The sequence below is a fragment of the Mercurialis annua genome, linkage group LG2, assembly GCF_937616625.2.
Source record: "Mercurialis annua linkage group LG2, ddMerAnnu1.2, whole genome shotgun sequence".
NCBI lineage: Eukaryota > Viridiplantae > Streptophyta > Magnoliopsida > Malpighiales > Euphorbiaceae > Mercurialis > Mercurialis annua.
Genome location: NC_065571.1, coordinates 56,652,719 through 56,669,227, shown reverse-complemented (window position 1 = coordinate 56,669,227; position 16,509 = coordinate 56,652,719). Strand labels below are relative to the sequence as shown.

General features: G+C 30.9%; 3 protein-coding genes across 4 annotated transcripts; 2 read left to right on the top strand and 1 right to left on the bottom strand.

Moving 5' to 3' along the window:
* The first annotated feature begins 475 nt into the window (after nucleotides 1-475).
* LOC126669577 (uncharacterized) lies at nucleotides 476-6,267 on the top strand. 2 transcript variants are annotated; one of them, XR_007638508.2, is made up of 5 exons: nucleotides 476-801; nucleotides 901-1,134; nucleotides 1,884-3,137; nucleotides 4,408-5,121; nucleotides 5,404-6,267. XR_007638508.2 is itself a non-coding variant. In XM_050363083.2 (4 exons), exons 1-4 carry the CDS (start codon nucleotides 563-565, stop codon nucleotides 5,009-5,011), a joined length of 2,331 nt encoding a protein of 776 aa, XP_050219040.1. In that variant the 5' UTR covers nucleotides 476-562; the 3' UTR covers nucleotides 5,012-5,218. The 2 variants fall into 2 exon arrangements, 1 of the variants encoding a protein (XP_050219040.1); XM_050363083.2 differs by lacking the exon at nucleotides 5,404-6,267 and having other exon boundaries at nucleotides 4,408-5,218.
* On the bottom strand, nucleotides 5,271-5,997 carry LOC126669578 (uncharacterized). The gene is made up of 2 exons (XM_050363084.2): nucleotides 5,824-5,997; nucleotides 5,271-5,574 (listed from the first exon to the last, which is right to left on the bottom strand). Exons 1-2 carry the CDS (start codon nucleotides 5,995-5,997, stop codon nucleotides 5,422-5,424), a joined length of 327 nt encoding a protein of 108 aa, XP_050219041.1. The 3' UTR covers nucleotides 5,271-5,421.
* Nucleotides 6,268-8,325: 2,058 nt separating the features above from the next.
* On the top strand, nucleotides 8,326-11,064 carry LOC126669888 (homeobox-leucine zipper protein HAT9-like). The gene is made up of 3 exons (XM_050363527.2): nucleotides 8,326-8,727; nucleotides 9,294-9,373; nucleotides 10,782-11,064. The coding sequence occupies exons 1-3, from the start codon at nucleotides 8,386-8,388 to the stop codon at nucleotides 10,972-10,974; spliced, it is 615 nt and encodes a 204-aa protein (XP_050219484.1). The 5' UTR covers nucleotides 8,326-8,385; the 3' UTR covers nucleotides 10,975-11,064.
* Nucleotides 11,065-16,509: the final 5,445 nt, after the last annotated feature.

The following is a 16,509-nucleotide window of genomic DNA, read 5'->3' as shown; positions in this document are numbered from 1 at the left end:
TTTTCGTATTTTTAAGATATTTTACATATTTAATGAAGTATATTTGACTATTACTTTTTTTGAGAAGTAAATGATTCTATTAAATCAAATTGAAAACATTTATATTTGTGAGAAATTCAGAAAAATAAACAGACTTATTTCTAATGACCTGAATAGGAACTGACACATTGCGCAAGAACATGCACCGTCCGATTTGCAGATCGCCTCAAAAAAAAATTTGAACTGCTTAACAAACCACCATCAAAGGCTTATAATCCACATACTCGGAATTTCTAATCTCCAAGATCACCTCCATAGCATCCAACTCCACAATCAGCTTGTTTCGACCCTTCAACCAACTAAGAGGTTCCCTAATTACCATAATTAATGAAGGTATATATGACTATTATTAGTAAATATCTAATTTCTATAATTTAGGATTACAAGTGTCTATCAATTTAGGACGGATGAGTATATAATAAGCTTATTTTTGGAAAAATTTAAAAAAAGAAAGGCGCATAAAGTGTAATTTCCCGTCGAGAGAAACCAGCAAGCATTAGCAAACAGCAAAATCAAGAAACAAATGGAGAAACCAGAAAAAAACAAGAGGAAGAAGCGGAAGAAAATACCAGAATCTCCATCTTTTTCTGTTGCCCTCGTCAATGCTGACACAATTTTCCCTCTCTTACTAGCAACTCTTTGCAACAGCCAACCACCGCCCACCTCTCAATCTCTAACCAAAAAATGCCTAAACAAATTGAAAATGAACGACCCACTTCCCAATTCAATCCTCTCTTTACTCCCTACACTTCTCACTTCAAGGTAATCAAATACCCATCTCTAATCTACTCATAAATTTCCAGTCTTTATGCTGTGTTGTATGTGTTTTTGGATTTATCAAACGCTGTGTTGTGTGTTCAGGTACCCGGATATTGCGTGTCGAAGCGCGGAGGTTTTGGGGGCGGCTTCACTGTTATCAGTAGAGATGAATGAAAGAATTGCTTTGGATTGTGTTATTGTGAAGGCTTTACTATTTTGTTTAGGGAGTTGTAAGAAGAATGTTTCGGTGTCTGCTTGTAATGCTCTTTTGGATTTGTCTACTACTTCCATTGGAAGGTGTCGGTTGTTCGAGTTCTCGGCTCTTGAGAGGGTTATGTGAGTATTACTAAATTATGTTCTTTGGTTTTGTGTGTTGTTTAGTGTGTTTGGTTGATAATTGTTTGTTGTTGAGTTCTTAGTGAAGAAATTTGATTTAGTTTTGATTTGGTATAGCAATGTAATGCTTGTGTTGGTGTGATTTTGGATGTTGTAGAATCTGATGTCAGCTTATGATGTACTGGTATTTTTATTTAATTGAGTGACTTAGCTGAGTGTTAAGGATCGTAATTTGTTTGATTTGGTGTAATTACAAACACATAAATATATTGTCAAAATAAAAACACAAAGATTTGTCTAGTAATGTGCTTGTTTGTAATAATAATAATCATTTCGAGAGTTTTATTGAAGTAAATTTATTCAAATTCATGTTATTTTTGGCATAATTTTGTTACTTTCATTTTGAAATTTACTCAATAGTGAAAAATGAGACTGAAGATAGACTAACATAAAAACAAGATTCTCCCATCTGCTAGCTTTTCTGCTAATGAATAATGATCTTATTGCAAGTGTAAAGTGTAAAGCTAATATGAGAGAAAGAAATGATATCCGTATTGTATAGATTGTTTTATTTCATATGATATTCTTATCAGGTTAATAAATATGAAAAGGCAGGCCAATTGTTCAAACATGCCATTTTTTAAACAACCCCTTTATCCACTGAATTTCGATGATTTTTATTTTTTTATTGGCAAAATTATATACAGAAACTTTTGGCGTACTTTTGCATGTAGCTGACTATTCATTAGTATTTGTTTTCTTCAGGTTCCCAAGTCTTCAATATTGATTTCTTTATGCACTGATGGCAGAAAAAATGTCGCTAATATCAGGATAGTATTTAAGGAAGACAGGCACATGGTGTCTTTATTAAGTGCTGCAATATCTCTAATCAACACCTGCAACTTGGAGCAACTGAGTAATATCCCAAGGAGTCTGTGTGCAAGTTTCTTGGAATTTTTGAAAAATCTGTGGAAAGAAGTACGCACTCAAATGTTACATGGCAATATTTTGATTTCCATTTCAGAGACAAGCTTATGTACAAGCAATTTTACAGTTAACAATTTGGCAGAAAGCATTTTTCGGCTTTCTACGAATACTGATCAATTTGCTCCTCTTCCGTCTGTTTTGGTCGAGAGTAGAATTTTTGGTTCGAGTAAGTGTAGTTTTGAAACTTTCATGTTATGCCACTGGGAGGCATCACCATTTCTTGTGAGAAGGTCCCCAACATCATTAGTCGAGGTGAATGAAATTTTCAGTCCTTTTACAGAATCATTGACTCATACTCAATCACCTTACACATTTTTTTCTCCCATGCTTCAAAATTTCATTTCTTGCCTACCTATTGCTTCAGATGAATTAGACATATTAAATTTCCTAGAGGAGGTGAGAAATGAATTGGGTTGCCCTGTAGTTTACCATCAGGACATACGCGTACTAAGAACAGATAAACAATCAAAAAAGGAGGTACACTTCTTTCCTAAAAATTCAGAGACATGTCAAAGTAAAAATCCCCATGGTCTCACTCATTCTGATATTTTGAAATGTGAAGAAGCATTCAAGCAAGGTTATACAATTGCTTTGCGTGGCATGGAGTTTCGCTTTGCGAGTATTGCGGCTTTAGCAGACACTTTAGCATGTTTGTTTGGTCAACCATCAGTGGGTGCTAATCTATATATCACACCACCTAATTCTCAAGGGTTGGCTTGCCACTATGATGACCACTGTGTTTTTGTGTGCCAGCTCTTTGGAAATAAGCAATGGAGAGTTTTTTCTGAATCAAAGTTGCAGCTACCTCGCTTGTATGATCCTATTGAAAATCAGGCTAATTTTGATTCTGAGAGTTCGTTGGCTGATCACACAAAGTATCATCTGAGAGAAGGTGATGTTTTGTATATTCCAAGAGGCTTTGCTCACGAGGCATGTACAGATGATATGAAGTCCAGTGAACTGGCCAAGTTCTCATTGCACATTACATTTGGAATTGAGGTCGAACCTCCCTTTGAGTAAGTTATAACTTACTGTTTCTTTATTCGTTTCACCTATTTTTCCTTTTTATTCCTCTCAACTTCTCCGCATGATATTGAATTTGTTGGCCATTAAATTCCTTTTCGTTTCCTTCTAATATTAGGTAGATGAACACAATGATAGGCCTTATTATGTGTCTACCTGCTATAAGATGTTAAAAAGTCTGACTACATTTTTCCCTAGTCCAGTCGACACGTATATGTATGACCACTCAAACGGAATCATCTATAGGTGATTAAAGAGGGTAAAAACTAATGATGTTGGCGCATTCAGCCATTGGGTATTTGGATATCTGTAACACATGAAATCCATGGATGCCACCAATGTCCTCAGGAACAACAAAAAAGTTGTCAGCTGTGTTTGGATTTTATCCTTTTTTCGCATTAAATTCTGTAATGTTAAACTATTTTGAACTTTTCTTCTTGAACTGTGTTTTGTTATTCTCCTCACTTGAACTCATAATCCACATCTGTTTACAGTTTGTTTTTACGCATTTAATGAATCCTTATCATTGAAAGAATTATTCAACAGATAGTAACCAGAGCTAACACTTAAACGCACATGCTGAGTGGCCCATACTTTGGACAAAGATTTTATAATGAAAGAATTTTTGTCTGAGACATGTGGACATGGTCTTGGGTCAATGTTTGTGGAAAAGCTGACTCATTAACATACCTTTTGGAAATATTCTAGATCTATTTGCATTGCTGTTCCATCTATTTTTTCATTTTAACGATGAAATTTGAGAATAGGATGTGAGACTGCCTTTTACTTGCATTTTGGAAAGAAAAATATTATGAAAAGCAGACCTGCTTTCTGGAGTGAAAAAGTGAATCAAATAACTAACTGAAAGTATGAGTCTATTGACACTTAACTAAGCTGAAGTGAGCTTGCCATTCTTGGTTATATAGGTCTATTGATATCCAATGTTCATAGGATGTTGAATTCACTTATTATTGTCACTTACTAAGTAAAATTATTTAGGCTGTTGCTTCAAACAGAATTTAGATGAATGCCAATAATTTCTGACAAATTTTATGAGTTTATAGTGTAATATGCTATTAAATTAAGAACCTTGCCATGTTAAATTAAAGATTTAAAATTAATTAAGAAAAAGAATGAAATGATAAAGGTTAGCAATGAGAACCAGCAGGCAGCAGCCATGTTCAGTGCGATGAAGGCGAAACAAAAAAAGCGCTGGTGAACATTATATTTCAAGGCTATACTGAAATTAAGTTTCCGATGCAGATGGACAGGATTTGCGCATGTGGCCCTTCACCATTGGAACCAGACCAGAAAACAGTCCCCTCATGCCATGGTTGAGCCATTTTCTGGAAGTTTGAATGCCATTATTTTGTATCTGTTAGATACTTTGATTGAGCTAATTGGTGCTTCTGATCCTACCTTCCGGAAGGCTTGCTTGGTTTGTGCACTTTCTTCCTCATCGGACAGGAAGGACTGGCTTTTTTCTAAACAGAAAACCACTTTCCACTATTTGATAGATAAAATTAATACGGAGTCAAGATTTTCTGAAGTTCTCAGTATCATGGAGATGGCTATTGAAAAGAAAGATCTCCGTCAGCGCATGAGCTGGATTCAGCTTCTTAACAAGCAGAATGAAGCAACCGGAGAACATGATTTATATACAACTTCTGTTGAAGTTGAAAAATTGTTGCCAGTATTTGTTCAACAACAAGACAGGGTAAAAGCTGCATTTATGCAAATGAAAACTAAGTTCTGTGCAGAGGTGTTATTTGACGATGTGATAGGTAGCTATATAATGCTATTTGAGAAGTATAAGAAAGCGAGAAAGCAATATCTCAACGGAATGCTCTCTCTGCATTGTTGTTAGTTTCACTCTTATTTCTGACAAGCAGATAACCTGCTCGAGGAATCCATTTTCTGTCTCTCATTGTGAAAATCCGATGTGCGGTGTGTGCATTTGTTCGAGCTGCGTTGCAGGTATGTGATGCTTTACCATATCTTTTCCTTTTCTTGTATAAATGAAAGAATATTTATTGCCAAATTGACAGTGGAACTAAATTAGCTTTGCATTGTCTCTTACCTTTGCCGTGATCTTTATATGATCACATCACGACATGTATGATAAGTAAAGAGGTGAAAAGAAAACTATATATTGATAAACCAGAAGTTCTGCACGAATACTCATAAAAATGCTACTACATTGCTGACTAAATTAGTTTGATTGTAAAATAACATGTATGTTTCATTTTTCCATCTAAGGGCGACAAGAAAGAGATTCTATGGTCTCGGATGTTTTGGAGTCGGCACTGGATGAGTAGTCACACCATTGTAGTCAATGTGGTAAAGAAGCTCTAAATCATTTCTGCTCTCATGCTTTTGTTCTCTGAAATGCTCTTCGAATATTACTCGCTTTTTGTTGTCATCCAGAACCTGCAACTCATATATTCAAACTCAGGTCCTAGGAATATAAAATCTAAATAATGAAATATAAGTACTGTTGTGCAAAAACCGAAGCAAACCAAATAATCGAACTAATCGATAAATTTAGTTCGGTTTGGTTGACATTATAAAAAAACCTCAGTTCTGTTTGTTAAAAATATAACCGAACTGAACAAAATGTAAGTGTCTCCGCCGCGGATTCAGATTAAGGATTTATCAGCAAACAAAACTAAATCATACCTGTTCTTGGTGGTGTTCATTGCAACGGTCGAGTTGTGGCACCATCCTCTGTTCTCTCAAGGATCTCCTTCCCGTAAGAAAGGTGACGGACGGAGATGAAACGGATAATATGTAATGGGAACAGAAATACAAAGAAGAAGTGAGAATACATAAGATAAGAAGCAAAAAATTCATTGTATTAACAGGTTTGATATCCTTAGGAAATAGGAGGCTATGAATGTGAGCAGAAATGCATAAATAGAAGTGAGAGAGTCAATTATTGGTTAAGGGGTTGGAGAAACAGTGCAGAACCCATCTCTATAATTATGTTTGCTTGTGAGATTTGACCGAGACATACTATGGCATGTCCAGATCTTGTCATTTTATTGCTATTTTTAGTGACACTCTTTTTATTATTTGAAAATTCATCTCTCAACTTTTTAGAAATTTTGGCTTTTAGATTCAGTTGATTTCTAGTGGTAATGCAGTAGAATGATATTTGCCCTTTTCTTTGAGCAAACACTCAAGCCGGTCCTTAAAATTATGACTCGGGGTCAAATGATTCACTTTCAGCCATTATTTTCTATTTTTAGGTAATTTAGTATGAACAAGTTAACGAGCGGGATAATCCAATTTTGTTCTCTATTTACCTAAAAATTGAGTGTTACCTTTTATTGATATAAAAATTGAGAGTATTATCTTTCATTGACCTAATAATAAAAAATATTGTCTTTAATTATTTAAAATAGTTGAAAATGAATTATTTTTATCCCGAACTATAAGTTTATGAATAAGAATGACCTTTTACTCTTTCTTTTTATAATGGAGTAGATGGAGCTTGAACCCTAAGCAGAGTATAAAGGAAAATTATATAACTAACCAATAAAATGAGAAAAATGTTATAAGTAGTGGCATATTAAAAATGTTATAAATAGTATAAAACATATTAAAAAAATGAAGGAAATCAAAATAAAAAATAATTATATAAATTGCAGTAAAATTTGAATAGTGCACATACCATTTAAGTTATAACTTATCTCTTAGAATTTTTATACTAAGAAAATTTAGTTCATCTTTGAGATTAATATCTCTTTAAATTATTCGTGATGGGTGTATAAGATTCTATGTTCTGTTGTAATATTTGATTCGGTTCTTCCAAAAAAAAATCATCAATTTTTTTTTATCATAAACTAAAATGGAAAATCAGTCAAAAAAAAGTTACAGGTGTCATAAATTAAAATTAGAGTTGACGAATGAATCGCATCTGGATACACTTTTTTATGCATAAATATAAGAGATGATAAATTGATAATGATAAAAAAATATTAAATTGGTAAAATTTAAAGATTTAAAGATTTAATGTAAAATATTAATAATTAAGGAGTGCCACTTAATGGTAAAAAATATTAATTATCAGCAAATGGTGTTAGTTGATGGGTTTTGTGTTTATGGTTAAATGAAACTTCAATTACTATATTGTGACTTCACAACCTATTCAAAAGCTAGCCAGAAGTTAGGCAAACCATAAAGTTTCATGATGAAATCAATTTGCTTGCTTTTATCATTTTATGTTATGATCATAAAACTATTTTATTAATCATAATTGTAATTATTTAAAATTATATTAAATAATAATGTCCGTATTATTCCTATATCTAAATAGGGTTAATTGCAAATTAATACACAAACTTTACCCTAATTTGCAATTACAACACAAACTTTCAAACTTGGCAAATTGGTACACCGATTTTCATTTTTTGGCGAATTAATACACCGAACTGGAAAAACACTAACGTGGACATTGTCATATAAAGCCACATGTTGTTGTATGATTGGTCGGTGTACTAATTTGCCAAAAAAATGAAAGTTGGTGTATTAAATTGCCAAGTTTCAAAGTTCGTGCTGTAATTGCAAATTAGGATAAAGTTTGTGTATTAATTTGCAATTAACCCATCTAAATATAATCTAGCCCTAATTAAAAAAATTCACAATCGGTTTAGAGCTGACGTGACATGATAAATTCGAGAAGATAATGTTTTATATGAACTTCTTTAAAAAAATTGACAAACGGATTAAAATTATGGCTAGATTTTCTCTTTTGAACTTATAAATCCCGGACTAGATAAAGAAATCTTTAATTGATCTATACTGGTGGAAAACTTACAGTCTCTTGATTTCATCCAAGAAACAAGAAGAGAAATCAATTCATCAATTTTACTTAATTTTTGTAGAAAAAGAGAAGTTATTGTAAAATAAGAACAAATAAATAGTCCTTTATAAACTGTAAAGTCAAATTTTGGAATGAAAAGAAGTTATGGTTTCCTTCTAAGGAGCTATAGTAGCATTAGTAACTGAAGTTTGTAATTAGTATACAGCATACAAGTAAGCACCAATTAATAATTAATTAATATATAATTAACCACTTGTGCTAATTAATAACTGATTGATCAATCCCATTAAATTCTTTGTTTAAAGTCTAACCCTAATAATAATAATAATAATAATAAATATCCATCTTTTCACCCAATTATTCATATTCTTTCTTCTTTCTCTAAACCCTAAAAATAAAATATTAGAGAAACCATGGAAGATCAAGGAGATTATAATATAGGACTTAATCTTGGATTAAGCATAGGTGATCATCCACCTCCAACAAAAGTAGTGCAAAAAAGACATAAAACTCCTTGCTTAGATTTGTCATTTGCTCTTTGCCCTAAACAGGAAGAAGAAGAAGAGGTGAATGTTAAAGGGTCAAATAGTAATATCAAGTCAAGTACTCATGAAGAAGATGAAGAAGAAAATAAAAGAAATGGGTTAATTAGGTTTAATGATAATGATAATATTAGCAGAAAGAAACTGAGGCTTACTAAAGATCAATCTGTTTTGCTTGAGGATAGCTTCAAGTTGCATAACACTCTTAATCCAGTATGTATTTTTACTCATCTCCCTATCTTTATAATTTCTAAATTTGTGTAATGTTTTAATTTGCATAATCTTTTCATATATTTCAAGTGATATATTATATGGAAATGTGGTTTTATTATAGTTTCTCTTAGGTTTCATTTTGGTTTATAAAAAAGTATGTACTGCATTCCTAATCTTGATAGTTTGTATTTCTTTCATATATTCCATCTTTTGAATGATATATGCATATAAATCATTAGAATATAGTTCCAATGTACTAACTGAAATTAAAATTAGATTCTGAATTTTCATCTTGGAACATATATATTTATCACAAAATTATTACTACTTTATTATGAATTGCTAAAGCTAGAATCAATATCGAAGATATATTTGTAAAATATGTATAATATATTTAGTATTATTTGATTATACTAATTAGAATCTCAATTTTCAAAGAAATAATATCAAAAAGAAAACTGTTCTAACCTATATATTTAAGTACTAGTAATTATTAACAAATTAAATTCAATTTTTTTTTCAGTTGATTATAGGACTAATAACTGATGGGATTTTAATGCATGCAGGTTCAGAAACATTCACTTGCTGAGCAATTAAATTTGACGCCAAGACAAGTTGAAGTTTGGTTTCAGAACAGAAGGGCAAGGTAATGTTTTATTTTGTTAATTAAATTAATGTCTTCATTAATTAATTCTTTGAATAATAATACCAATTACACATTTCATTGATAATATTTATTCTTCTTGCTAAACTGCATTTTCGCCTTTAAAACTCATCATGCGATCAAAGTTGTAAATTTTATTACTTGTAACTTTTGCAAATTTGCTGTAGTTAATTACACACCTAAAGTGTTTCAAATAATAAAATATATTAATTTGCATAGCTCAAAATTGAAGTTGATGCAGAATTCTAATTAAAATAATTAATTTCAAATTTAACATTTTAAAAAATAAAACGATAGTTATAATTAGATTATGATTAATAGTTCTAATTAAAAGAAGTTTAAAATTATTAGTAGTTGTTTGAAATGAGCTAAAACTCAAAGGCTACAGTGTTGATGGCTCCACGCGAATACAGACCTAATGTGATCTCCTTCTTAGGATGTTCTTCTTTAATTTATATTATGGTTGTTCTGAATTTATACAAATTACAATTTACATTTTATATTTAAAATTTCAATGTACTAGTAGATATTGTTATAATTTAAGCTATAATTTTAAAATACTTTTAGCTTGAGCGATAAGTTTATTTTTATTTGGCTTAATCACTACAAAATATCTCACCTTTTTAACTGTTTTTGTTTGTGACCTAAATTTTTACAATTGTCCATTTCAGCCAATTTTTCAATTTTCAGTTTTAATTGTAGCCATTAATTTGTTTAAATTAGAGTAGAAAAAAATTCAAATATATCCTTCATATTTGAATTTTTATGATAAAAAGGCAAATTAGAACTATTTGGAGGATTTATTTGAACTTTTATCCAATATAATTTGAGCAAATGACTACAATTGAAACTAAAAAAAAAAGAGAAATAAGCTAAAATTGACGATTTTGGAAGTTAGACAATAAATGGAAAAAAAATCAAAAATCGGATATTTTGGATGAATAAGCCTTCTAATTTTGAAAGTTGCACAAAGGTAAAATTTTAATATTTTCTACAAATAAATCAAACTAATTTATCAGGAACCTTTTAATTGAAAAAGAAAAAAAACTTCTGTCCTTAAGACTTTTTTAATAATTACAATTATATTTTTGAGTCTATTATAAAATAAAAAATAGTTAGTTTTGAGTCTATTTTTAGGAGTATGTATTCGGTTCAAACCAAATCCAATTAAATTAAAACTTTCATATTCTTCGCAATCAAACCAAATAATTTATCAAGAACCTTAATATATTTATTCAAAACAAATGAACCTTTAATAATCCAAAAACTGTTTCGTATTAAATCAATAGGTTTATTTATTTTTTTCGATATTGTTTGTATAGAAAGCGATTTTTATTTAAATCGAACTGAATATAATAAATATATTAAAAAGGCATTTGCATTGTAACAGGACGAAGCTGAAGCAAACCGAAGTAGACTGCGAATTCTTGAAAAAATGTTGTGAAAGTTTAAGTGATGAAAACTCAAGATTGAAGAAAGAACTGAAAGAATTAAGAAATGTAAAGCTTGGAAGAACACCATTGTGCCTTCATCTTCCTATTTGTGACAAAATTGGAGCATTTGGAGGTGGTCCTCATCAATAAATTTTAAAGGCGGCTTTTAATCTTCAAAACTTCAATGATATTAATTATTCATCATCCTAATTAATAATTTTATAGCCTTTTTTATCATCACTATAGATGCCTTTAATTATATATCCAACAATTTTATGCATTGTATTTCAACTCCTCCATAAGGGCAAAGTCTGAATAATAATAATACCAAAAAAATTGAGTTGGAATAATATTATGAATAACTTTTGAGAGATTTTCCCAATTATAAAAACTATACATAATATTATCTATAATATTATAAATGACAGCTGAGAGATTATGGTAATCTAATTATTTTTCAAATTTTTTTTTACAATTGCATCCTGACATAGAATTTTTTTTAAATTTATCCCATTTTTTCTTTTTGTGTTTCAATTGTATCTCGATGTATTAAATTGACTTATTTTTACTTGAGAAAAAGTTTAAAATAATCTTTCATCTTTAGCCAATATTTCAATTAGACGCTAATGTTATTAATAATATAAAAAAAGCCTTCTTCCTCACTAAAATCAATAAATAATAATTATTTTATATTTAATTTATATTAATTGTCAATAAATTTTAAAATCAAATACCGTTAAAATACCCTTTATGAAAAATAAAACAAAGTTGATTTACGAGAAAAACAATAAAAACGCTTCATCGAAAAAAAAAATCTGAATCTGCTCTTCAAGAAAAAACATACCTAGATTTGGGTCCGTTCTACTTCAAAGAACAGACCATCGGGTTGTTCATTAAGGGAAGAAAGGACGCAAGGTTTGTTCTTTCATTGAAGTGGTTAGTCCTTTGCTTGTTCTTCCAAAACAGACCCAAATTTTATTCTTCAATGGAAGAACACACCCAGATGGGGGTTTGTTCCTCCCTTGAAGAACAGACCCGATGGCAGGACGACGTCGGTTTTTCGGTAGACGGCATCGTGTTCTTATAACGGAGGAGTACGGCGGACGATAGTGGGTAGAAATTGGGTTTTTATTTATTTAATTTTGTAATAGAAGTTTAAAAATTAATTTATTTTTTAATTGAGATTTATTTGAACGTTTTTAAAAATTAAGAATTTATTTGTATTTTTTCAAATAAAAAAGTTTATGAAATTATATTTCTATTTAGTTGTTTTAAACTTTTTCATCTTTAAAGTAATTAAATTATCAACAAAAATCAATTTGGGATACAATGAAAACATAAAAAGACAAATTAAGATAAAACGCCTATACAAAAAATGAAGTTGGAATAATATTATGAATAATTTTTGAGATATTTTTCCTAATTCTTAAACCTATGTCCCTTTAATATTGGCCAAATTTACCCAACGATTTCCTTACTTTCCACTTTATCTTTATTTTGTTTCTATACGTTTTTTTTATTTGATTTTTGTACTTTTAAAAATATTTTTATTAAATTATTATGTTAATAAAAATATAAAAATATGAGAGATTAAGTAAAACTATTTTTAAAATTACAAGAATCAAGTAAAGAAATAAAAGTTCACAAAATTGTATTTAAAAGTATAAGAATCAAGTAAAGAAATAAAAATGTAGAGAGATGAAATAAAAAATAAAAAGTAGAGAAATCTTAGAATAAGTTAAACCTTTAATCTATACAATATAATAAACAATATGACAATGCATTTCTATAATTTTGGCTATTTCGTTAAATATAGGGGCAACACGCAGGGCAGCGGCAGTTGCAGCACGCTGAGCAGCAGCAGCATTACCACGTCGTGCATCTTCGATGCAAACAGCTTGGAGTGCAGGGAACATTGCATTGAACAACGCGTTTCTCTTATTTTCTGCGCATGCAATCTATGCGTCCCTCTTAATCTCCTTTAGGTCTCTCTTGGCACGTTGAGTAGTGTAATCGCCACGTTGTATGCTGATTTTGAGCTCTGTATATAAATTTAAGTTAAAAATTAGAGTTGACATTTTATCAAAAAAAAATTTAAGAACCATATTTTAGAGAAAAAAAATCAAAAGTTGAAAGAATAAAATTTATTTTTTAAAAAAATAAGGGGGCGATCGCCACCTCAATCTATTAGGTTGGATCTGCTCCTTATCGTGAATATATTTGGTAAAAATTTGAAAGATAATGAATCATGTTGAGAAAATTTACAATATAATAACCAATATGACAATGTATATCTATAATTTTGGCTATTTCATTAATATAGGCGCAGCACCCATGCTAACGGCAGTTGCAGCACGCTGAGGAGCAGCAGCATTCCCACGCTGTGCATCTTCAATGCACACAGCCTTGAGTGCAAGGGACATTTTGCTGAACAACGTGTTCCTTTTGTTTTCTCACATGCAATTTTTGCGTCCCTTTTGGTCCCCTTTGGGCCTCTTTTGGCATTGTTGAGTTGTGTAATTACGACGTCGTATGCTGATTTTGAGCTCTGTAAATAAATTTGAGTTAAAAGCTCTGTCCGAACTTTTAGATGAGGGACATGAAAGCTCGGTACAGACGACCCGAGCTTTGAGATACACTCAAACTCAGAAACTAGAAATATGTAATTTTGGTTCAAGCAATCCGGGCTTCAGGTTCTGACCGAGCTCCGAGATCTGGCCCACGAGCACACGCACATGTACCAGATCCTGGGACCACAGAAGATCCTCTGACAGGTGCGTGAGGAATGTTCTCTCCACCTGACACACCTAACAACCTACGCCCCATACGGGAATATCCTCCACGTAGGCATAACCGTTTTTCAGGGACCACTCCAAGGACACCCTGCCAGCAAGGCAAGGTTTGCCCTTAAACCCTAACTATAAATAAGGGGTTTAAAGGCAAACCCTAGGTATTCTTTCTCTTCTCTGAATATTCTCCTTCTTTTCTCTTCTTCTTCTTCTTCTTCCTTACTCAGAAATCTTACTTGAGCGTCGGAGTGAATGTCCGGTGACCCCCACCGAAGTTCTTTCTGACCTCTGTTTGCTGTTTGTGTAGGCTTGAGGAGCTCGGATCTCATTTGGTGATTTATCACTTGGCGCCGTCTGTGACCCCCCACAGTCTGGTGTTATTATTTTCTGTTTCTTTCTCTGTGATCTTGTGTGAAAATGGTGGATAAAGAAAAACAAATCAGTGATGGAGGAGTTCTGCTGAATAAATCGGAAGGAGATACGGTCAGGACAACTTCAGAGTTAACTGGGTTCGAAGGTCAGCCCATTGTTTCCGATGGAAGGCCACCAGTGGGTACAGATTCAAACCCACCAGTGCACACTCAGGACGGTAACAACCGTGCTTCCGGGAGCCAGCCACTGATGATTCCTTCTTATGAAATGAGAGATTTTCCTGCCAACCATCCTGGAGGTTGGAATATGCAACCACCTGGAGTCTGAACTCTGAATCCACTAATACAACAAGGTTTCTTGAGGAACACGCTAACTCCTACCCAGCTCAGTTTCTCAACTGAGGCAACTCCGCCCGTCACGACCACCGCAGGGACTAATGGGTCAGGAGTAGTTCACGCAGGAATGGCACAAGTACAGGAATATATGGAATATTTGCACCAACAGATGTTGCAAGCCCAGCAGATCCAGCAAGTGTTCATGGCTCAGATGAACCAAGGAGTTAAATTTATTTAAAAAAAAATAAAGGGGCGGTCGCCACCTCAAACTATAAGGTTGGGTATGCCCCTAATTGTGAATATATTTGATAAAAATTTAAAAATTGATGAATTATACTGGTAAAATTAAAAAATTATGATACAATCAGCAAAAAAAAATTAAATTTGTGAATAGGTAAATTTATTTTATCTTCTAAAAAAGTGATTATAGCATTAAAAAATGAACTATCAAATTATTTTTTTGCGATAACCACATATTAAAAGTCAAGTGAAGCAACAATGAGTTATAACTCAAATAGTATAAGCGCTGACAGTAATCTGCTCGGTTGTGGGATCGATTTTTTCCACAAGCATTCCCCCTTCCCCCAATTATCAAAAAAAGGTTAAGTGAAGTAGAAGATCTAGGCAGAATTTTAATGGGGTATATAATAACAAAATACCATTTATATATGTAAAACGAGTTGGTTTAATTTTTTTGAAGAAACGAGTTGATTTAGACGGTTGATCATAGTGGGTCTCGCATTAATTTCACTTTAATTAACTGTTTATATTAACTAATTTATTGTGTACATGCGCTACACGTAATTCATTTATCTTTTTTATTTATCATAGTTTATGTATTAAATTGTTGAATATGATTTGCTAATTAGATATGTAACTTGATTTATATATGAGTTTGTTACATGTAGTTTCTTCTTTTTCTATTTTTCAATATTTATATTTGATATTAGTTAAATATAGAATTGAAAAATTAAAAATTAAATTTTAATAAAAATAACTTAATATGTATGACCATACAAAGAAGGCAAAATATAAAATGTTTAGATGTATATGACTTATTTAGATTTATTAATTGCAATTCTTAAAATTAAATTGTATATGTTCGTGAATTTATTTTAATTTTTTTTTAATTTATCTACTTTTGTTTTAGATGTGATAGAGATTGTTAATTAGTATAGTGATTGATATTGTGATCCTTTGATATATTACTTACAATAATAAATATAAAAGTAATTAAATCTATATTTTATACAATAAATTATATATATAAATATTATACTTTATAAATTAATCATTTATCATTTATATTTAAAATTATTGAGCGTGATTTTATAGTTTTATATTTATTATAATTTATATTTGAGATTGTTGTCTGTATTTTATTTATATATTTATCGTGATTTGTATTTGATATTATTTAAATATAAAATTAAAAATTAAATTAATAGTATAAATAATATAATGCATATAAAAAGAATCCATTTATTGAAAAATTGCAATATTATATATTTAATTAGGATTAGAAAAAATTTCTAAGTGTTAGGCCTCGCTTTATTTGTAATTATATACTTCCCGGAAAATAACTTTCCGGAAAGTTAATTATTTAGGAATTTAATTACTAGGGAAGGAATAATCTATTTTCTTTGTTTTTCAACTTTTTAGGGAAGTTATTTTTATTTTTATGCATTAAATAATAAAGACAATAAAACTCTTGACAAATAATTAAAACAATTAAATATAAAAAATATTATTGTATTTTACATCTATTTATTTAGGGAAGTACAACTTATCTAGGTTTTGCTAATTAAGGGGAAGTTTGGCTATCAACTTTCCGGGAAGTAAGACATATAAAATGAACCATGCAAATATTTTTATCATTTTTCGGAAAATTCTATTTCTCTAGTTAACTTATCCCCAACCAAGCGAGATCTAGTATTATGAAAGATTTTTTAAAAGTTAAGCGAATAAGTACAAACTTTCTATGTGTACATAAGAGTTATTGATTGATTAGGTTTAGAGAAAAAAAATTATAATTAAAGTCTATTAAATACGAAAAGGGTATTTTTGTCGGTGAATGAAAGTGTTTCCTTTCACAAATACACTTTTATATAGATATATTATAGGGTTAATTGCAAATTAATACACAAACTTTACCCTAATTTGCAATTACAACACAAACTTTAAAACTT